The following is a 23,700-nucleotide window of genomic DNA, read 5'->3' as shown; positions in this document are numbered from 1 at the left end:
AATTTTAGTTAGGGTCGTGATTTAAGTGTTTTTTTTATGCTAGCTACCTCATAGAGTCTGTTATGCAATATGTAGGACACTGATATTTGAAATCTGTTGTAATGTCGAATCCGAAGAGAGGGAGTGAACAGAATAGAAATATTTGAAATCACGTTCCCTTCTTTTCTATTGACTCACGTTCCTGACTTATACGTTATGGCCGAATCCGAAGATGTCACAAGGAAGGGTTTTGAAAACGATGTCATTATATAAATCATTCCAGATTTTAAATCCATATTTGTTTATATCTATTGTCGAAAATGTTATTCAATTAATTTATTTGCCAAAACGTAATTTACAACGGAAGTTATAGTAATCATTATTTTCCTAAAATCTTATTCGTAAGTTTGGAAAACCTTTGTTTTAGTAAAAACTGTGTTTTTAGATAACCGTCGCAACTAAAGCATAAAACGAAAAATCCAAATCCTAAAATTTAAACCAAATAGCCTGAAAAGTCCAATTAATACAAAACTCCCAAAAAATAATTCCTAAATAAATAAAAACCTTTATTTAAATTCAGTTCATAGACTAGTGGTCACCGCGAGACTCTGCTGCACCGATCCGCCTAAGTCTGTAGATTACCTGAACAAAACAAACCACAAAAGTGAGTTTACGTATCAATGTGTAACCCAACAGAAATAGACATGCTGTACATACAGAAGTCACATACACAGTCAGATTTAGATTCAGATTCAGATTCGGACTTAAGCCTTTACAAATTTAGATAACAGAAACAAATATATAGAATCCTACCCTTATCCCCAGCACACCAACTCCGACCATCCCATAACACCATGTGGGGTTAAAAAAACACCTACCCATCCCTACACACCAAACCATGCCATTACGATACATATCAGATAATGTACAGCCAAGTTGCCAGAATATATACAATGATCGCCATACAGAACACTTTCTCCACATATATAAATCCCACCCCAAAAAGATATACAAAATAACATATACAGTAATGTCATGTTTAACATGCTCGTATACAGATATCAAATATATATATAGCAGAATAATCAGATATAAATAAGAGTGTCCTACTCAGAGCAAACTATCAGAATATTTGATCACATAATCTAGGGTTTGGTTATCTTTTACTGGCCCTACAGTAGACCCACAATCGATCAGAACGGCTCGTCTGACCCTAGGAAAAATTTTAGAATTATGGGCCTATATGCCCGTGTGGCCCACATGCCCAGATTGGTCTCACCCGTGTGGCCTACACGGGCTAACCCAAAACCCACACACCCGTGTGGCATCAATAGTAAGGTTTTTCGGCTTTTGCCAAAGCTCAGTTTTCTGCATAACACCTAGTACAATTTTGAGGCGAAATAATCCGGAGCCTTTCGGAACCTAAAAATAGAGTACCCAACATCAATTTAGTAGATTGATTAACGAATTCAACACAAGAATCGACACGGAACCGACTTACCACTGATGACAAACCACCTCTAATGTGTACTAAACCGTTGAAGTGCAATTCCTTACTCCATAATCTGCTCCTAAACACGAATTACCACTAATCAATCATTACAGATTGACATCGCTAAAAAAAATCCCAAACCAAAAGTTAACGAAAACAAAGTTTTACTTCCCAAACCCAAAGGAAAACCCGACAATTCCAACAGCACGATCGAACAATGGATTCACGAGCCGAATTGAAAAAGAACCAAACTAGAGGGTTGTAGAGAAGGAGAAAAGAAACGTCAGAAAGAGGGAAAACATAAGAAATTTGACATCAGATTCCATGCTTGTGCAAGAATTTAAACACAAGACCTCCAACACACTAACTCCCTTACCACTCAAACTAGCAACCTCATTCTAATGTGGAATAACAGACAATTTTATAAAAGCCCATTCATTAAGGGTAAGGCTTGGATAAAAAATAACAAAATTGACAAGTGTGGGACTTGAACCCAAGACACACATCCAGAACACTTAACCACTGATGCAAACAGATATTTGTGTCAAACATTTACAGAATCAGAAATAAATTATTCAGGACGTTACATCTGTAATGCCAACATTGTATGTGTAGCTTTCGATAGCATGTTTGTATATAATATTTGCATCTGAGTAAATGTAGTGATATGCTTAAGCATGATTCATCTATGTGCATATGAGTATGTTCTATATTTTAGCATATGCATTGGGGTGGGATAATGATGTGATGGGGGAAGTGTTGGCAGTTTGATTATATGCCTTATCTGGTGGTTTAAACCATATATTTGTTCTGGTCGCTTGACCATACCTATTTGATTTTGGCGGATTAGCACAATATTTTTGGCAGCTTAACTGCACTATTTTGAAAAGTGACATATGCTTGCTATTTTGATGTGTAGGGTTGGATGAGTATTTATTACCTTAAGTAGTGTATAGAGATGAACAGAGATGATCAGTTTGTCATATTGCATCACATAGTATGTCATGTTGTGTAATTTGTTCGATTTCTAATTTCTGTGTGAATTTGCTATCTGATTTATTTGTATGGGTTGAGTTACACACTGAGTTTTGTAGGCTCACCCAAATTTTCTGACTTCTTAGGTAATCAACAAACTTAGGATTGGGCGACGCACGGGAGATTGAATTGATTTTCTGGTTAATAAAACAAGACAATTTATGTTTTAACTTAATTTTGGACTTTTTGGGACTTTAAATCTATTTTCGGACTTTGCTTTACGATTTGGTTTATGTTTGATAGATATTAGTATTTTATCGTTAAATTACAAAAGCTCACGATTTGCCAAATTAGAATCATGATTTTCAAAATTTAACACTCTGAAATTTTCGCTGTAAAACAAAGTAATCAATTAAATGATTTTCTGTAAAATGAACAATTTTAAACACAAATTTTCTAATAAACTAGAAAGGTATTTGCAAAAAAAAAAAAAAACTTTTTAAGATCACCCGATTTTCAAGGGTTATTTTTGAGTTTCTAAACGAGTTTATATAATTTCTCAATATCAGGCCATAACGTCTAGGTCGGGTGTAGGATGTTATAAAATGTAATTTCATTGTTTTGTAATATTAATAACTCGTTTGATTACTAGTGTAATAATATAAAGAAAAATCTTATTTAATACATATGTATTACAATAGTTAGACATAAAAAATAACTAGTACAAATTTTAACTTGAAATTAAAAGAAAGAGTAAAAAGAAAGAAAGAAATCTTCTATTTTTCCAAAAATAAGCCATGGACAAATAATACTCTTACCAAGATTGATCAAAGTGGAGTATCTTTATTCTTTAGTTTTCCAAAACCATAAAAAAGAAACGGTATTTTTAATTTTCCAAAAACATAGAAGGAAAATCAGCTGCTGCCTATATTTTTCTTCTTCATTTGTTTCTTTTGAACAACTCATTTTATTCAATTTCAATAACACCCATCCCTTTTCATGTGTCACTTTTTAAAAAACATATAAAATTATTAAATTTTTACTATCATAATAATCATTAATTTTTTTTTAATCTTATGTTATGGTTTGATGGCCTGATAGTTAAAGATGTTCATTACTCTAAGTATGGCCTGATAATAACCATACAATAGAAACAATGATGTTTTTAATGCATATGAAGTAACAAATAAAAATAAAAATACTAACAATTATATATTTTTTAAATTCAAAAAGTAAATGAACTAAAATCCTTAAAATAAAAAATAAATGAACTCAATTCCAAATCTATTAAAAGTATACGGACTTAAAACAATTTTAGTGCAATTTTCTGTAGGTGATTAAGTGCTCGATAATAATAAATTATAGCTGCTCAACTTTTATAAATTTTCATTTTAGGCACAAAAAAACAATAAAACACTACTATTTTGATCACCCATCATTAAACAATATTATGGTAAAATTATTCTGATTCGCCCCTGATTGGTTCCATTTGCAAAAGAAAGGTGAAAAGGTAAATTTAATTCTTTAAAATTATGGTAAATTTCCATCATTTTTCCTCTCTGTCTCAAGATCATTTCCTACAGGAAGCATTTATTTTAAAATTATGTATAATCACACACACACATATATATATTTGAATATTTAAGTTTAAATTTTTAAAAAAAATCTATCTAATCTCTTTAAAGATTCGATCTTTAAAATTAAAATAAATTTAAACACAACTCACAATTCATTGAACTTAAAATCTAAACACACTCTTCCATAATAATAATAAACAATTCTAAAGACAAGTTGACAAGTTGACAAGTTGAAGATTGCATTTTCCAGAATTTGGTCCACATAGAAGGCATCAACTTTTATAAGAGCGCTCTCCACCTCCCATCAAAGTCCCGAAGGCAGAGATAAACGAAATGGCGGAAACATGCGACTTCCTCGCGACAAAGAGGTAAACCCATTGAATTAAATTCTTCACATATCTTCCTCACAATATCTCTTTTTCACAGATGTGCAGTGGTGAGTGGAGGAAACAAGGGAATTGGATTGGAAATATGTAAGCAGTTGGCTTCCAAAGGTGTCACCGTGGTGTTAACTGCCAGAGATGAGAAAAGGGGGCTTCAAGCTCTTGACAAGCTCAAGGAATCTGGTCTTTCTCATAATCTGGTTTTCCACCAGCTCGATGTCACTAACCCTCTTAGCGTTGCTTCTCTTGCTGCTTTCATCAACACCCAATTCGGGAAACTTGATATCTTAGTATGTAATTTCTCCTCCTTTTTCTTTCCCTTTTTTTTTTATTTTAAAAATTTCACCTATAATTTAGTCACTTAATTTCAAAAAGTTACAAAATGATCAATAGATTATTTAAAAATTTTCATTTAAATCACTGGATTGAACTACTGAACTAGTGAGCTCTAAGCAGTGATTTGATGATTAATTCGGCGAATCAGTAACCGTCGGTATGTAAAAAAACATACTTAATCGGTTAAGTATGACTCCTATTTCAGTCAAATTTGAGAAATAATCTTTTAGGTTTTAATCAAACTCTGAGTAGTCTAGATTATTTTATTATTATTCTTTTACAACATTAGAAAAAACACTCATTAGATATTAGAACTCATAACACATTTAGATAATTTTGTATTTACGCTTTGAGATTTCTTTGTTTTCGGGGTTTAGTTTTTATCTCTATCTTTTGTACTCTTCGTTTTTTGCCATTATAGTAAAATTATATTTGTCCGTGGTTCTTTATCATCTTTGAAATTGAGAGACTAAAATGTAAACTTAGTAATAGTTTAATGACGTTGAATAGAAATTACCCAAAAAAATAGGGTGAAATTAACATAAAATGATGGTGATGGTAATGATCAAAAGTGTTGTAGGTCAATAATGCAGCAATTGCTGGAGCCAATGTGAACTATGAGATTTTAACTACCGCTGTTGAAAAAGCGAGTGATTGGGTAAGTCTTAGGATTCCATCCTTGTTTTGAGTTGTTTTATGGAATTTAAAAGAATCTGCTTTGTGGAAGCAGCCAGTAGGGGAGGAAGTGTGGAATGAGATTATTACAAGTGAAACTTATGATATGGTCCAAGATTGCCTAAAAACCAATTACTATGGTATGAAAGCAATGGTTGAAGCGCTACTTCCCCTCCTCAACTTGTCTGATTCCGCCAGGATTGTCAATGTTTCCTCTTTTCTTGGTTTACTGGAGGTAAACTTTTACTACACAACCTTCCACATACCATGTTACTGAACTTGCTACTACAATTGTTCATAGATTAGGAGCGTTGTATCGGGTTCCAACAAGGATATTCATATCTCAAATCGAATTTAAATTAAAAAATAAAAATATTTTCAAATTTAAAATTTCTTTTGATTTTAACCAATATTTTCTATTTTCATTTTTTAGAAAATAGCTTTTTTTTAATTTTTGAAATTTGAAAAATGGGTTTGATAAATAAATAAAATTTATTTTCAATAATAAAATATAAAAACATGTTTAGTAAACTATTTTCTCATAATGAAAACATAAAATAAACTAAAGTTATTATATTCGAACTAAGGTATGAGATTTTACATTTAAAAATTATTGAAATGATAATAATATTTTTGCTTAAATGGGTTAGAATTAAGGTTGATTTATTGATTAAATTTAAAGTTAATTTTTTTCAATTCTACAAAATATTTTTCAATGAAAACAACGCAACTAACTTTTTATTATTTTCTAATTTTCACATATTTTTGTTTTATAAAAAATATTTTAAAATTTTTCAACAACATTTTTTTTTCAAAAAAAAAAAACAGCCTCTGATTCTTAAATCTAATCCTATCAGGAATTACAATATTATAATTTAAATGATTAGTTTATCAAAATTTTAAATAAGAATTTTCATAAATAATAATCAATGAAAATAAAACTTAATTAATGTTTATGATTTATAAAATTGTATATTCAAATTTTATTAATTTTAACGAGGATTAATATCATTTAGATTCTATTTTTAAATATATATAATTTTAAATGGAATAATGAAATAAAAATATATAAAAATAAGATAATTCTGTTAATTTACAAAAAATTAAAGATTTAAACAGAGATGATGTTTTTGCATTTTGAATTCAGATAATGACGTGTAAATGGGCGAAAGAAGTGCTAAGCGATGTGGAAAAGCTGAGCGAGGAGAGAGTGGAATTAGTGCTGAACAAGTATCTTGAAGATTTTCGAGACGGAGCGTTGAAAACCAATGGGTGGCCAACTTATATTGGACCATCTACTTATATTGTCTCCAAAGCAGCTATGAATGCCTACACTAGGATACTGGCCAAGAATTACCCCACTTTTTGCATCAATTGCGTGCACCCTGGCTTTGTCAAAACCGATATTACCGGCAGCACTGGATTTTACACCCCTGCTCAAGGGGCAGAGAATGTAGTGAGAGTAGCGTTGCTACCCATTGGTGCCTCTTCCGGTCTTTTCTACAATTGCCAACAAGTTTCAAGTTTTTAAACAAAATAATACATTACAACTTAGTGAATTATCCCAAAATTACAGCCAAATGTTATTGTTTTTCATGGTTTATCTTATAATAAACTTTTTGTTGGTGTATTTTGGAAGACTCAATTAAATATTAGTGTACTTTTGACTCTATTATTTTATCTTTTGTTGGAAGAGAATAGAACGAAAGATTTATTAATAGAGTAAGCAATATGCGAATCAAATAAGGAAAATGCAAGTGATTTTTGTCAATAATGATGTGTGATTTTTTAAATTAGTTAGATTATGGGTCCAAACAATAATGTTAAATTGTTTTTTGAGTTGAACCATTTAAAAACTGTTACTAAATTAGAAATCAAAATCATTTGAACCGATTCAATCGAGTTTTAGTAATTTTTTTGGATTTTTATTTTATTTTCATATATATTTTTTAATCCAACCCAATCAATCACGGTCGAGATGCAACCAAGGCCCACTAAACTCAAACATGCCAACCAAACAGGCTTTGATTGTACCACGGCTGCCGTTCATATTCTTGTTCCAACATGCTATGAGACAGCGAAGCAGCCAAAGTTTCCAGCATTTGATTTCGAAGAAGTAAACACAGGAAAAAAGAAAAATGTGCAACAAAAATACTAGTATCTCCTTGTCAACTTCGAAACAAACGGCTGAATCAAAAAGTACAAGGAACATAAAGTTGCCTTTTTTGTTCTTTTTGGTGTCAAACAAGTTCCAATGGCGGCGTAATTGAAGACATTAACCAACAGATTATCAGATAAAAACCTCCAATAAACCAACTAGCTAGCGTGCTCTTTCTTCAGCTCTCTTCTCATGGCGGAGTCCCTCCAAAGGTTTCTGTTTCTTTGATGGCGGTTTTGCATTTGTTTTACCCTAAAGCCAGGGATTTAAATTGCGGTCGCGGCCACGTTTTCGGTCGCATTGCGTTTATCGCAGTTGCGGACATAATGGATGTTATTGCGGTCATTGCGGGTATCGCGATAGTGAATTTTAAAAAAATTTCACACAACGTAAAATATAATAGCGGTTTTAGATGGTGCCGCTACAGTTATATAACGGCCGCTATTTTGGTAATGTACCGCTATTTAAATCTCTGCCAAAAGCTTTAACATTTGTTGACTTCTTCTTCGATCAGGTATGCTGTTGTCACCGGGGCGAACAAGGGGATTGGACTGGCCATATGTAAGTTGTTGGCCTCTAAAGGGGTCATGGTGGTCTTAACTGCTAGAGACGAGAAAAGGGGTCTCGAGGCTCTTGAAAAGCTGAAAGAATCCGGTCTCTCTGATCATCTAGTTTTTCACCGGCTCGATGTCACCGACCCTGCTACCATCACTTGTCTGGCAGACTTTGTCAAAAACAGATTTGGGAAGCTTGATATCCTGGTATGAGTTACTACCATAGTCAATTACCTGCTCAACTTTTTCACAATGTGTGTAGCTATATAAGTATATTTCTGCAGGTGAATAACGCTGGTATAGGCGGAAGTACAATGAACCATGAGGCTTTAAAAGCTGCAAAAGTTTCCGGTACTGAGGTAAATTTATAAGCCATTAGGAAGCAGTTTTCTCTTTTTAACAGTTTGTAAAAGCTTAGAAGTTCTTATTTTTGGCCTGAACCAAGTTTGAAAATCGTGTCACATACATGAGGACTCAAATACGCAAGGGGTTTTACTTGTAGTTTTGGGGTTGTGTTATTGTTATGTAATCCAAGGCCCCTTACAAAAGTTTGTACCATACAAATGCAGGCAGATGTGGAAGCAGTTTGGAGCAAAGTCCTGATTGAAACGTACGAGCTAGCAGAAGAATGTTTGAAAATAAACTACTATGGTGCTAAAACTACGGTCGAAGCACTCATTCCTTTACTCCAGTTATCTGATTCTCCGAGGATTGTCAATATTTCCTCTAGCATGGGCAAGCTACAGGTAAATACATTGATCTGTTTTAGACCAGCTTGAGAATAAGAACCGAGTTAAACTGGAACCTGGATTAACTAAACCATATTTTCTCAAATTTGTCGCAGTACATACCCAGCGAACAGCGCAAAGAAGCATTAAGAGATGCTGATACAGGAGAGAAAATCGACGAGTTAATCACCGAGTTTCTAAAGGATTTCAAGGAGGGTTCATTAGAAAGCAAGGGTTGGCCATCCTTTCTCTCTGCCTATACAATCTCAAAAGTAGCTATGAATGCCTATACAAGGATTTTGGCCAAGAAGCATCCAAATTACTGCATCAACTGTGTTTGCCCTGGTTTTGTCAAAACCGATATAAATAACAATACCGGTCATTCAACCCCCGAAGAAGGTGCAGCGATTCCAGTCAAGTTAGCACTTTGGCCGAACGGTGGTGCCCCTTCCGGCCTCTTTTTCGTTCAGGGTGAACCTATACCATTTGAATGAAACTACAAAAATAAATAAATAAATAAATAAAATCCCATCAAAGTGGTCGGGAACTTAGTTCACAATTCTCTCTTCATCATCGATTACAATAACAATGTTACAACATGGTCCCACGGATAGGGTATAATGTTTCACGTGGGAAAGTTCTACAATATTTTATGAGATGCTATAATTGTTTCTTTGTTCATTTCTGATTTGGAAAGCTAAAAGATTAGGTGAAAATTAAATGAGCATACGTCAATGTCTCAAGCAAAATTAAGGACAAGAAACAAAATGTTGATGCCTCCATTTTTTGTATGCAAACAAGGGCCTGCTTTCATAAACAAGAGAGGAACAAGCTGGCTGATTAAACACAATTGAGTGGGACAAACCTGATAAATAATCTGGAGTACTTGTTGATAAATTTCGATACATTAACTATTGAAATAATATTATCAAAGAGCATCATCACCAAACTCCTCAATTTTTTTTTAAATATATGTGTTTTGACTATCCTGCTCCATTATACATGGATAGGTTCGACTAGCAAGCTCCAAAGATGATTAAACAATTGGTACCATCGATGAGTAGAAGTATATACCTTAGATCTAAATTAATTTGACGGTCAGTGTCAGTGATTGAGAAAAAATTGTTTGGATATTAATTTATATATTTGTGACGATCAAAGCTATTTTAAGTAAAAAAAATTAGATTGTACCAAAAAAGTGAAAGAAGAGCTTTCTATAGGTGTAGGTGGTGTGAACAAAGAAGGCTATACAACAACGATTTTAATAGCCCAATGACTTAAATGAAAAGTTTTGTTGAGTTTAATGATCATTTTGTAACTTTTTAAAGTTGAGTAATAAAAATACAAATTTACTAATAATTTAATGACCTTAAATGTAGTTTACCCATATAACATTAACATATCCGTATGGAATATACACGTGTATCCGACTGTTAGACACAAATACTAGTAACATAGACTCTCATGTACGGAGAAAATGAAAGAGAATTCTGAAAAGACATCTCAACTGCACACATTAAAGTAGTTTTAATTTGACAATGAAAGCCATGTTTATTAGGAGTTTCCTTCTTCAGTTCATCAGTGCAATAATTGGCATAAAAAATAGTGTTATAGTTTCCATTTGTTTCACTCTAGCTACTCAACTCCATCTGGACCATCTCAACATGACAGACACAATGCAAAGGTAGCAATTTCTTAATCGAGGTTTTATATTTGCCATAATAACACTCTAACATGACATTAACTATTTTTGTCAGGTATGCAGTTGTCACTGGAGCAAACAAGGGTATTGGGCTTGAAATTTGCGAGCAGTTAGCCCGAAATGAGACCATAGTGATATTAACTGCTAGAGATGAGAAAAGAGGTGTTGAGGCTCTTCAAAGTCTGAAACACTCCGGTTTATCGGATCGTCTCGCTTTTCACCAGCTTGATGTGACAAAACCCAAAAGCATCGCTTCTTTGGCAGATTTTGTAAAGGAACAATTTGGGAAGTTAGATATCTTGGTATCAATTATCAAAACATATATACCATATTAATAAAACCCTATGAAAAAAAAAGAGATGTTCTTAAAAACAATGATCTTGTGCAGGTTAACAATGCAGGGATATCAGGTGTAACCTTTTCAGTGGCTTCAGGTACTGAGGTAAGTCATCAAAGCTTTTGGGGACATAAAGTATAGCCTGATAGCCTGAGTTCTTTTGTTAAAGATACAGGAATATTCGAGTATATGGAGTAAAGCGACTGAAACTTACGAGTTAGCTGAAGAATGCCTGGAAACAAACTACTATGGCGCTAAAAGAACAACAGAAGCACTTATTCCATTGCTGCAAATATCTGAATCACCAAGGATTGTAAATATTTCCTCATCTACAGTCATGTTAAAGGTAGATATATGAAATATATAGTACCCTAAAAACCTTGATAATAAACTTCAAAAAGGAACTTAACGACTCAACTTCTTGTAACAGGATATGGTCGGTGAACAGCTCAAAGGAGTATTAACAGGCTTTACAACAGAGGAGAAACTGAGTGACTTGATAAGTGAGTATCTAAAAGATTTTAAACAAGGTTTACTCGAAAGTAAAGGATGGCCAACTTGCCTCTCAGCATATACTGTGTCAAAAGTAGCTATGAATGCCTATACAAGGATTTTGGCCAAGAAGCATCCAAATTTCTGCATCAACTGTGTTTGCCCTGGTTTTGTCAAAACCGATATAAATTACAATACCGGTCATTCAACCCCCGAAGAAGGTGCAGCGATTCCAGTCAAGTTAGCACTTTGGCCGAACGGTGGTGCCCCTTCCGGCCTCTTTTTCGTTCAGGGTGAACCTATACCATTTGAATGAAACTACAAAAATAAATAAATAAATAAATAAAATCCCATCAAAGTGGTCGGGAACTTAGTTCACAATTCTCTCTTCATCATCGATTACAATAACAATGTTACAACATGGTCCCACGGATAGGGTATAATGTTTCACGTGGGAAAGTTCTACAATATTTTATGAGATGCTATAATTGTTTCTTTGTTCATTTCTGATTTGGAAAGCTAAAAGATTAGGTGAAAATTAAATGAGCATACGTCAATGTCTCAAGCAAAATTAAGGACAAGAAACAAAATGTTGATGCCTCCATTTTTTGTATGCAAACAAGGGCCTGCTTTCATAAACAAGAGAGGAACAAGCTGGCTGATTAAACACAATTGAGCGGGACAAACCTGATAAATAATCTGGAGTTGTTGATAAATTTTGATACATTTAACTATTTAAATAATATTATCAAAGAGCATCATCACCAAACTCCTCAATTTTTTTTTAAATACATGTGTTTTGACTAACCTGCTCCATTATACATGGATAGGTTCGACTAGCAAGCTCCAAAGATGATTCAACAATTGGTACCATCGATGAGTAGAAATATATACCTTAGATCTAAATTAATCTGACGGTCAGTGTCAGTGATTGAAAAAAAAATTTGTTTGGATATTAATTTATATATTTGTGACGATCAAACTATTTCATAGAAAAAAAATTAGATTGTAGAAGAAAAGTGAAATGAGAGCTTTCGATAGGTGCAAGTGGTGTGAACAAAGCAGACTATACAACAATGATTTTAACAGCCCAATGACTTAAATAAAAAGTTTTGTTGACTTTAATGATCATGTTGTAACTTTTTAAAGTTAAGTAACTAAAATATAAATTTACTAATAATTTAATGACTTTAAATGTAGTTTACCCATATAACATTAACATATCTGTATGGAATATACACGTGTATCCGACTGTTAGACACAAATACTAGTAACATAGACTCTCATATACGGAGAAAATGAAAGAGAATTGTGAAAAGAGATCTCAACTGCACACATTAAAGTAGTTTTAATTTGACAATGAAAGCCATGTTCATTAGGAGTTTCCTTCTTCAGTTCATCAGTGCAATAATTGGCATAAAAAAATACTGTTATAGTTTCCATTTGTTTCAGTCTAGCTAGTCAACTCCATCTGGCCATCTCAACATGACAGACACCATGCAAAGGTAGCAATTTCTTTATCGAGGATTTATATTTGCCATATTAACACTCTAACATGACATTAACTACTTTGAGATAAGATCCTTTCGTAAATAAAGTAAATACTTGAAATCTAAGAGTATCCTAATTATCCCATCGTGTATATTAATTTTAACAGTACCAATATCAATTACCTTAGTAGATGAATCGTTTCACATCCGCACAACTCCACTTTCTACCGAACTGTATGTGGAGAATCATTTTCTATTGGGACACATGTGGAAAGAACATCCCGAATCTAGAATCCACTTATACATAAGTTTGAAATTATCACTAGTTGACACTAACAAGAAATTATCACCGCTTTCATAGGTCAAATTAGCAACAGTTATATCTTCCTCGTTACTCTCAGCAGCTCTTTTATTTCGCAGTTTATAACAATTTGCTTTGACGTGACCTAACTTCTTGTAATAGCGGCACCTTTTGTCTCGTTTATTTGATGCTACCAAAACGAAAGCTTGTCTATTTGCTTTGCTATCCAAACCAAACTCATTGTCGAGTTCTACTCAACAAATGATCCTTCACATCTTTGAACGAGAGTTTGTCTCTGCCATAAATAAGGGTCTCCCTGAAAGACTTGTATGAAGGGAGTAAAGAGCACAATAATAGCATAACTTGATCTTTATCGTCAATATAAAACTCAACTTTCTTTAAATCATTTAAAAGAGTAATGAATCGACTGATGTAATCTCTAAGAAGCTCACCTTCGTTCACGTGAAATGTAAATAAAAGTTGTTTCAACACTAAACGGTTAGCTAAAGACTAGTCGCATAAAGAGTTTCTAACATTTTCCAAAACGCAGATGAGGTCTTCTCTATCAATACCTTCTGCAATACCGTATTCGCGAGGTACAATTGGATTGCATATAAGGTCTTTTCATAAAGCTCTTCCTATTCTGTTTGATTTAGATTCTCAGGATTTTTCTTAATAACAACTTTTTCAAGTCGGTTTGAACTAAAATTGCCCTCATCCGAATTTGCAACAGATTGAAATTTGTCTCACCATCGAACTTTTCAATTTTAAACTTTGTTGCTGTTATCTCTGAAACTGCTGACCTATAAAAATTGAACTAGCTCTGATACCACTTGTTAAGATCGATCTGGTTAAACAATAAGTAACAAAAAATAGCAGAATAAATTGAGAAATTAAACACACAAATTTAACATGAAAAACCCTCTAAAGGGGATAAAAACCACGATAAAAGATAATTTTACTATAATAATAAAAGAACGAAGAGTATAAAAGATGAAGATAAAAAACTAAACCTCGAAAAATCCTAAAACAAAGAGTCCTTAAAACGTAAACACAAAATTCTCTAAATGTGTTATGAGTTCTAATCTCTAATAGATGTATTTTCTAAGGTTGTAGAAGAACTTATTTATAGGCTAAATTAATAAGTCAAATAAACTATGCTAATAAATGTTAAATATATTATACTAATAAATACTAAATTTTTTAGAAAAAAAATATTTTGTTTAGTTTAACTTACAATCAATTTCTTAGAATTTGAGTCATACAACTCTAACAGCCTACACAAGAATTGTGGCAAACAAATACCCAGATTTCTGCATCAACTATGTTTGCCTTGGCTTTGTTAAAACAAATATAAACCTCAACACGGGTAAGTTAACTGTTGAAGAAGGTGTTGCAACTCCAGTTAAGTTAGCAGTGTTGCTTAAAGGTGGCCCTTCTGGTCTGTTTTTCGTAAGGGGTGAGCCCGCATCTCCGAAACCTTGATGATCGATACATCGGGTCTCATCATAGATGCAATATGTGTGGCTTTCATAATCCAGTCTTCAGGTGCAGGTGCAGGTGCCAGTGTAATTTTCTCTGAAAAAAATTGTTGCGTAAATTCCTCCTCTTATGTGGGCAATTTCGTTACTTCTCTACGTTACATCAGAAAGTTGAATAAGATCAAGTAGTGGTATTTTGTAAACTTCGAATATCAAAAGTGTTAGGACTTTAAATCGTCTAATTATGGATTTTAAAATTGATGAGTAGGCATCTTATATTAATTTATTAAATTTGATTCTTATGAAAAAGTTAGGTCAATTATTAGCAAATAAACATAATTTTTACGGATTTGTTAGCATATGAACACTTGATTTTTAGGTTAATAATTTAATAAATTAAATTAAAACTATATCACCAATTTTTTGGGATTCCGTGATTTTTTTTTTGCAATTCGAGTTCTTTAAGTTGAATTTCTTCCATAATTCTTCGTCGTCGTGTTGCTGCACATAGGAAAAGTTCTAATGAAGAGAGTAAAAGCATTAGAGGGTTGGAAGAAAGAAGTGTTTCTATCAGATAACCGAATATCTAATTAAGTTTGTATATTATTTACTTTTAAATTGAGTTAAAAAAGAAAAAAATTGGATTTCTATCTAATTTTTGTAAAAATTTAATTAGAGAAAATTGTATGTCACGACTTTATTTTATTGGCGCAACTTTAATTTTTAGGATGATTTGAGTATAAGTTACTAGATTTGAGTAGAAACTCAGAAGGGATGGTTTTGTGTTCGAGAATGATCATCAACTCTCACATACTTTCTCCTTTTGCGGCTGAAGCACTTGCATGTCTCCAGGCGGTGCAAATGGGCCTGGATCTGGGGATCAGGAGCGTGGTGATTTAAGGTGATGCCCATTCGATCATAAAAAACTGCATGCAGACCATGAAGACATATCTATTATTAGTGCCTATATTAAAGATTCAAAGTCGTTGAGTGAGGCTTCTGATTTTCGAACATGCATCGAGGAAAGAAAATGGTTTGGTACATCTTCTTGCTGCAGAGAGGCTTAGAAGAGGGGAGAACACTTATCTGATAGTAGGAGTCCTCTTGTTCGTTGTTGCAGAAGTGGAGAAAGATAAACAATGGCAAGAATCGTCGGACTAACGGCGGCGGAGATGGTTGCTTCAAGTTTGATCGTCTCTGATTTTGTATTTTCTATGGAAGAGGCGGTTCGTTTTTTCTGAATGGGTTTTTGGTTTCTGCCATGTTTGATACCTAGTCAGGAGGGGTGCAGCTCATTCATTACGTTGGATGCTATGCTTGTTCCTACAACAGTTTAATAAATGCAATCCAACTATTTCCCGTAAAAAAATAAAATTAGTGCTGTGGAAATCTATCAAAATTTGAATTTAATAATAAATTTAAATAGTATAATGCGAGTAGATAGTAATAATGATTATAGTTATAAAATAATTTATTTGTCATTAATTAATAATAATGCGAATTAATACGTATGGATTTATTGTATTTTTATTAAAACATACATTTAATTAACTCCCATAATATTATTAATACATATATAATTATTTAATTATTTCATATCTTTTATATGTAAAATACTTCCACATTTTATAATATTATTTAATGCATTGCATCAACACATCGTTTTATTTTAAAAACATTTGAAACAATTGGTATTATTTTTAAACAAACTTACAAAGTTTATGATGAACAACCTATTCCTCCTTTCTTTAAATATTATTATTTCTATCATTCTTATAATAATATACTAGTATAGATTCCACTACACTTCGTATTGGGTTAATTAATCTCAATATGTTTTTTTAGAAATTTAGTCTTTTACTTTTTAGATTATAAAAAAAAAGGTTTAATTGTTAACTTCATTATTATTATTTTGTTAATATCGCTGGTTAGACATGTGGAAATTTGAAAAAAAAAACTCATTTAATAGCCATGTAACAAAAAAAATGAGAATAAAATAACTTCAATTTAACAAAGAATTTTAAAAGTGTTGGCAATTCTTAAATTTTCCATTTATATTTTAATTATAAGAAGATATTTAGACTAACTAATGACATTAAAAATTGAAATACTAAATCATGTCAAAAATTAAAGTATAGAGATTAAATTTCAAATTTGAGCATTGTATGGTAACTAAAATTGAAAATTGGCCATTGTTATATAATCTCAACAAAAAACAAAAAAACAAAAAAGAGTAAGAGGGTATGTATTTAGACATATGTACATCAACAATTTAATCAGAATGAAGTATTTAGACTAACAATGACATTATAAAAGTTGAGTGCCAAATTATGTCAAAGATTAAAGTATAGAGATTAAATTTCAAATTTGAGCATAATATATGAACCAAAACTAAAATTTGATCATTATTATATAATCTAAAAAAAGTAAAAGGTTGTGTATTTAGACATGTGTATGTCAACATTTTAATCCGGATGAAGTATTTAGACTACTATGATATTATAAAGTAGAAGTAAAATTAAAGTATAAAAATTGAATTTAAAAATTTGAACATATTATAGGGACCAAAACTGAAATTGGACCATTCATTTAAAATCTCTTGAAAAAAAATCTTAGTTTGTAATTTGGACAGGTGTCAATAAGATGAATGAAAAAAATATTAAAGTATAAAATTTAAATTTAAAATTTGAGCATATTATAGGGACCTAAACTGAAATTGGATTATTCATCTAAAATCTAAAAAAAAAGTTGTCTGTTGTAACACCCCTTGCCTGACCCGATTGTCGGGTTTGAGCTACAATATGTCACATTCGCAGTCGGAGCAACTACATTCAAATATAACATAATTTATATAAATTCAACAATTTATAATCACTAACATGATCATTACATCATTATATCATAACTTAATCTGAACAGGGGTTTATGCAAGCATACAAAAGCTTTTTTAATATCTCAAGACCATTGGAAGACTAAAATTTAAAGTTTCAAAATGTCTCGGGTTGATGTCACAACATCATGGGAATGATGCCGCAACCTCCAAAATAGTAGGCAAGCATCACAACTTGGGGACTAAAATGTAAAATTTCTAAAATTCACTGAGTTGGCGTCGCGACACCGAGGTGCAATTTCGTGACATTGAAGACCATGAGTTGGCATGGTGATCTCAAATAGGGGATGTCATGATAAAGATAATTGGTGTCGCGACATCCATGGGATGGTGTCACGACTTTGCAAATAGTATACTACAAGTTCATCTGCTTTTTCAACCAGTGTCGCGACATCCATATCAACATCCATATAATGGTGTTGTGACTTGGTCGATAGACCACTACAACTCATAACCTTTTTAAATTTCAACATAACATCCAACATAGTTTGGCAATTTTTGTGACCTATAATGGAAATCCTCACAAAACATAGGTTCATCTCAATTAATCAATTCATCATGGCATACGAATTTATGCAATAATATCATATGCAACCTTTACAACCAATTATTCAAATGGTATACAACTCATGGACAAATCTAAGCTTAGCTAGACCACATATCAAGCTTAGCATACAATCATGACCATAACCACACATTCAACCTTGACATTCACATTTAGGGATTGACCATTTACATAACCAAAGACCTTATATACATTCCACAATTCTAAGTACCAAGATAAACATGTTTCTACCATCTTGATGATAGTGTGTGATCCGTATCCATCCGACTAGGTGAGTGTCTCACTTGGATCTCCTAAGGACCCAAACTCAAGGAAGAGCCGGGGAGTCGATTGTATAGGAATAGAAATTATTGGACTTTAATGAGATACTTAGAAACTTAAGTGGCTGGTTTGGGAATGTTTAGATTTCAATCTTAGTATGGACAAAATGATTAGGATTTAGCGGTGGAAATGGTCTATGGAGACCATGCCTATGGAGTATATATATGTGCGTATGTGTAGAAGCTCTGCATGTTGTAGCCATCGTGTGATTTGGAGTCTAGAAGTAAAGAAACTAGGAACTAGTAAGTTTCCTGATCCCTATGAACTTGTGGATTGAGGGAAGAAGTAGAGTAAAACTCTTAACACTTCTATGAAATTGTGGATTCTGGGTTTTAAGGTTTGAATGCCTTTAAGATAATTGATAAATGATTGTTATGCTTAGCTGTTAGGACAAAGGAGGCTCTAGCGTATGGACAAGCTATATTGATAAGAATAAGGGAATTTAGGTGAGATTCTCTACTCCATTTTTGGATGTTTTATGGATGGAAAGAATTTGTGTTGAGTCCAGGATGAGTCTTACAATGTTGTAATATCGTTGTTGCCTGAGAATGCTATGCATGTATAAGGTTGTATGGGTAATAGAGCATCGCATGTATGTCGATATGCATTAAATGGCCATATTAATCCATGTATAAGATTGGCGTGCTCCACGTTATTATGTTTATTATGATGATACTTAGTGTTAAATTGTGAAATACGATGGGAAATATTGATGGGTTAGACAAAGTTAGGATTGGAAAAAGGGGTAATTCTATTAGATACTACCATATAGTATTGTTGAGTGCAAATTGTGATGTGCGAAGCTCCGGGCCTTGCGGATGGAGCACTACGGTGTTCGAGCATCAATGTTAGATGACAAATGAAGAAATGGGCGGATGAATAGGGAAAAGGAAAGTGAAATTTCGATAAGATACTGTCATCTAAGATCGTAGGGAGTAAACTGCGATGCGCGAAGATCCGGGCCTTACGGGGGAGACACTTCGGTGTTCAAGCATCAATGTGATACGTGAAAAAGGTCATTCGAGACGACACCATGATGATCGTATTTAGGTTCCATAAAGCATCATCGCGACGGCGGTCAGCAGACTCTATGGGGTGACACCGCGACGACGGTAATGTAATGACCCAAAAATTCACGAGCATTGGAAAAGTATAATATCCGGCCTCCGTCTTAGTAAATTGAGTTTGAAAATAATTATTAGAAATATTTACTAGACTAGTTGTGTGTTTAATTAGGTTTTAGATAGGTGAATTTAGCCTAATTAAGGGTAATTAGCAAAAAAGATTAAATTAAATAAAGGGTAAAAGTTTAATTATACATTAAAGGAAAATAATAGGGACCAAATGGGCAATTAAGCCACATTTGGAGGTTGAGGCGGCATAAGATTGTAAAAATCTTAGATTTTTATATTATTTATGTATATAAATATATAAATTAATTATAAAGTATATTATTAAATTAATTATATTATAAATATTATATTAAGAAATAAATTAAATAAAGACAAATGTATGGTGATAATTTAATACAAGTGTATTAATAAAATACATACATTTGTAATACTTATATTTAATTACTAAATAGATATTTGTTTTAATTATTATTATATTAAAGTAATTAAATTAGTGAACAAATAAAAGAAAACAAAAGAAAGAAACAAAAAGAAAGAAAGAACAGAGGAATTCGAAACAGAGTAAGAAAAAAGAAAAACTAAAGGTTTAAGGTTTAAAGCTTTGATTGGTAAGTCAATTAAGCCCTTTTTATTTAGTTTTGATGATTTAGAAGCTTTAAAACAAAGTTTTGATGGAATTAAGTTGATATTTTGTAAGTTCATAGGTTTTTAAGCATGGTTCATGTTGAATAAATTGTTGAATTAGGGATTTAATTGAATGGATTTTAAGTTAGAATTGATGAAGGGATTAAATTGTAAAGTAAGCTATAAGTTTTATTTTGTAGGGACTAAATTGAGGAAAATTCGAAATTAGTGAAAAATGCTGAAAAATTAGTAGATAAATTTGAGTTTAGAAGAAATTTGAATAGAAATAGAGTGTGAATTAAATTAGAAAAGTAAATAAATTTAGTTAGGATTAAATTGGAATTAAAGTATAAATTAGATAGAAATTCTATTATTATTATAAATTAATGTTGTAATTAATAGTGTAAATTATTATTATTTTCGTAGCTAACAAGGAACTCGAGGCATCGGCACACAAACGAAAAGAGAAGGTTATTGAGGAATAATCGAGCAAATTCGGGTTTTTATTACTATAATTCAAATTATTTATTATTTTAATGTTAAATTTAAATTATATGTATGGTAAGCAAATAATAAGGTAAGTGAAATATAAGGTAAGTATTATTATTAAGTTGAAAGAAATTCAATTGAATAATGGATATATGTGTGGAATTGAAATGAATATTGACTTGAAAATGGAAAAGTAAAATTTAATTGAAATGTGAATTTTAAAAGTATGTGTTGGTATTGAATTGTGTTTTGATTAGTGAATGAAAAAGTATAATTGATATTGAAAATGAATTATTGAAATAAAGGTGAAAATTGGATTGTGAAATTGAAATAACCTATTAACTAGTCGGACTGAGTCAGATATAATTGGCATGCCATAGGATTTGGAAGAGTACGGGATTCATCGGCTTTGCCGATCAGGCATTTTATGTGTCGTATCTCAGGCACTTTACGTGTCGTATCAGACACCTCGTGTGTCGTTTCAGGCACTTATGTGTCGTATACTGATCAGGTACTATGTACCGTTTTAGACACAATGTGCCGTACTGGTGTGTTTGGGTTGGAATCTGTGTATCCGTCAAAGTCCAGATTGTTAATAGGGTGAATAATTGAAATGAGAAAATCAATTGAATTTGTTACATGTGATATGTGATTGAAATTGAAGAATAGCTATATATTTTATTGTTATTGTTAATTGATGATAGTTTAAGAATTAATTGATAATTAAGAAGATGGATAGTTACATGCTTGGTAATTCTATTACTTTCTTACTATTATAATTTGAATTATGGTAATACCACTGAGTATAAAATACTCAGCGTACGGTTGTTTCTGTGCGCAGGTTAAAAAGGAGTCAGAGTCTCGGTTCAGCATCCAAGACAATCCCGACTCCGACATAAAGATTTCAGTGATGTTTTCTTCCTTAAATGAAAGTGGCATGTACATAAGAATTATAATGGTTATTTTGGTATGTTATATAATTTTGTTGTAACAAAAAAAGTATTTGATGTTTTGATGATTATATTAGTAAAATGGTAGAATTTATTTATAGCATTGGTATCGAATTGAAATGGCTTGATTAGTTTTATGAATTAGTTAGAAATGATAATAGGATTTTCATTAATTAAGTTGTTATGTCAATATGTCAAGTATAATTTAAGTATATAAATGTATTGGTTGAATTACTGGGATTGTTTTGGTTGCGATTTAAAATTTGCAGGGGGTTTTATGTAAAAATAAACAGAAATGCTGCCGAAATTTATAAGAAAAAATGAATGAAGTCAATTAGTAAAATTTATATGAATTTATGATTTATTTTAATATGTTGGTTATTTATTGAAAAATTATTTGTAAATTGTTTGATATGTCTGGTAATGCCTCGTAACCCTGTTTCGGCGACGGTTTGGGGTTAAGGGGTGTTACAGGTAAGGTCCTTTGAGATGACACCTCTAAAGATGTCTAATGTGTAAAAGCATAACTATTCTATGGAAAATGGAATAGTCAACCGGGACAATAAACACGGGTAACATCCACCAGGACTGAAGGTGTGATAACTCCCACCAGGACAGAAGACAGGGGAACGTCCGCCAAGACATTTAATACGAAGAAAAAGAGTGAGATACCATAACTCTGCTATGGCATTATGAAGAATTAACTGGTAAGGTGAACATAAGAATCATAAGGTATAAGATCCTAACTCGATGATGGATTGGTAAAGGTTGCGAAGTTGGAATGAACTCTAAGGCTGACAGAATAAGGTGAACCCCCTTACGAGGATTTACCATGTAAATTATGAAGTACACGCGGGTATGAGGTTACAGATCTTAACGAATAATCCTGTAATGGAGGATGTACTAGATGAGGGAACGAAACTTAAGGGTTTGTTGATAAAAGGGAAACTAGAGGCGGCTAAGCCCGCCGAGGTCATACGGGGGCTAAATCACTCGTGTTAGCAAAAAATAGAGTCCACTAAGGACTAACCATGGCAGGCAGTTTGCCAGGAAATAGGGAGGATAAGAATTTGAAAACCAAAGAAGTAAATGTCAGCTAACCAATGACTGACATTGGGTCTCCTTATTGTAAAAATTTGGTTTGAGCGGAAAATTAAAATTTTTAAAACTGAATCGGTTTGTGATATTTATAGAAATAAACCTTAACCAAATTCATACATGTGTTTTCGGCTTAACGAACATTCATTTTTACTAACTTTCAACCAAACGATCTTCTCTGCTATCTCGTGCCACGAACTACTTTGAGTGTAGGCTTGAACCAATTGAATCAAAATACATAACTAGAAAAAGTTTTCTCTCCCTTTGGGGTGAAAACAAAAATTCTCTCTTCTTTATAGAAACTAGTAGAATTGTTATTTGGGAAAAATATACTTAATAGTTAAGAACTAATTCTCTCTATTTTTTAGCAGAATAACAATCTCTCAAAAATTTTGTAAATAGCTCTACCGATGCCATCTATTTATAGGATGAGAAAGTAGAGCTCTTGTTGAGTTGTAGTGGTTTATTTCAAATAGAAAAACTTCCTTCTTAGAGTAGGAGAGGGGTGGACGACACACCCTAGTATTCCTCCGAGGGTTGCCGCCCCCTTCATATTACATCAGGTTTTTGAGACTCTCTCACATCGGGTCCAATTACGAGTACTTCTTGGGACTTTTTGACTGAGAACTCTATAATTTGATCCAACCCGATTTAAATTTTTTATTTCCCAAAATAAACTTTAATATTTATATATAAAATAATTTTCTCATCCCTATTTTACCCTAACAAAATTTTGGTGATTTTACCCTTAATAAAATTTTGATGAATTTGCTCTGGTATTCGAGGAAATATGTTTAATGTTTCACAACTCAACATGTTCACTATGACCTAATGATTTATTTTCATTTTTGGGCTTCGAAATAGTCCAAAAACATAAACTCATTCTTCTGATCATTTTTAAGTAATCCATATAAGATTGCAAATTTTCATTCCATTTTTGGAAACCTACATTCATTTCCATATGATTCTA

General features: G+C 32.4%; 3 protein-coding genes across 6 annotated transcripts; all 3 read left to right on the top strand.

The window, feature by feature from the left end:
• The first annotated feature begins 4,177 nt into the window (after positions 1-4,177).
• On the top strand, positions 4,178-7,089 carry LOC107954549 (salutaridine reductase). Its single transcript, XM_016890142.2, has 5 exons — positions 4,178-4,391; positions 4,450-4,696; positions 5,323-5,400; positions 5,473-5,652; positions 6,565-7,089. Exons 1-5 carry the CDS (start codon positions 4,357-4,359, stop codon positions 6,946-6,948), a joined length of 924 nt encoding a protein of 307 aa, XP_016745631.1. The 5' UTR covers positions 4,178-4,356; the 3' UTR covers positions 6,949-7,089.
• A 433-nt stretch (positions 7,090-7,522) lies between these two features.
• Positions 7,523-9,527, top strand: LOC107954548 ((+)-neomenthol dehydrogenase). Its single transcript, XM_016890141.2, has 5 exons — positions 7,523-7,787; positions 8,090-8,336; positions 8,414-8,488; positions 8,699-8,875; positions 8,974-9,527. The coding sequence occupies exons 1-5, from the start codon at positions 7,768-7,770 to the stop codon at positions 9,349-9,351; spliced, it is 897 nt and encodes a 298-aa protein (XP_016745630.2). The 5' UTR covers positions 7,523-7,767; the 3' UTR covers positions 9,352-9,527.
• Positions 9,528-10,435: 908 nt separating this feature from the next.
• LOC121219119 ((+)-neomenthol dehydrogenase) lies at positions 10,436-11,880 on the top strand. 4 transcript variants are annotated; one of them, XM_041096778.1, is made up of 5 exons: positions 10,436-10,541; positions 10,615-10,861; positions 10,948-11,001; positions 11,072-11,242; positions 11,327-11,880. In XM_041096778.1, exons 1-5 carry the CDS (start codon positions 10,522-10,524, stop codon positions 11,702-11,704), a joined length of 870 nt encoding a protein of 289 aa, XP_040952712.1. In that variant the 5' UTR covers positions 10,436-10,521; the 3' UTR covers positions 11,705-11,880. The 4 variants fall into 4 exon arrangements, with proteins under 4 accessions (XP_040952712.1, XP_040952710.1, XP_040952711.1 ...); XM_041096776.1 differs by having other exon boundaries at positions 11,066-11,242; XM_041096777.1 differs by lacking the exon at positions 10,436-10,541 and having other exon boundaries at positions 10,583-10,861.
• The last annotated feature ends 11,820 nt before the right edge of the window (positions 11,881-23,700 follow it).

This window comes from Gossypium hirsutum, chromosome D07 (genome assembly GCF_007990345.1).
Source record: "Gossypium hirsutum isolate 1008001.06 chromosome D07, Gossypium_hirsutum_v2.1, whole genome shotgun sequence".
NCBI classification, from domain to species: domain Eukaryota; kingdom Viridiplantae; phylum Streptophyta; class Magnoliopsida; order Malvales; family Malvaceae; genus Gossypium; species Gossypium hirsutum.
The sequence above is the reverse complement of the archived record's forward strand: the minus strand, read 5'-3'. Positions and strand labels throughout refer to the sequence as shown.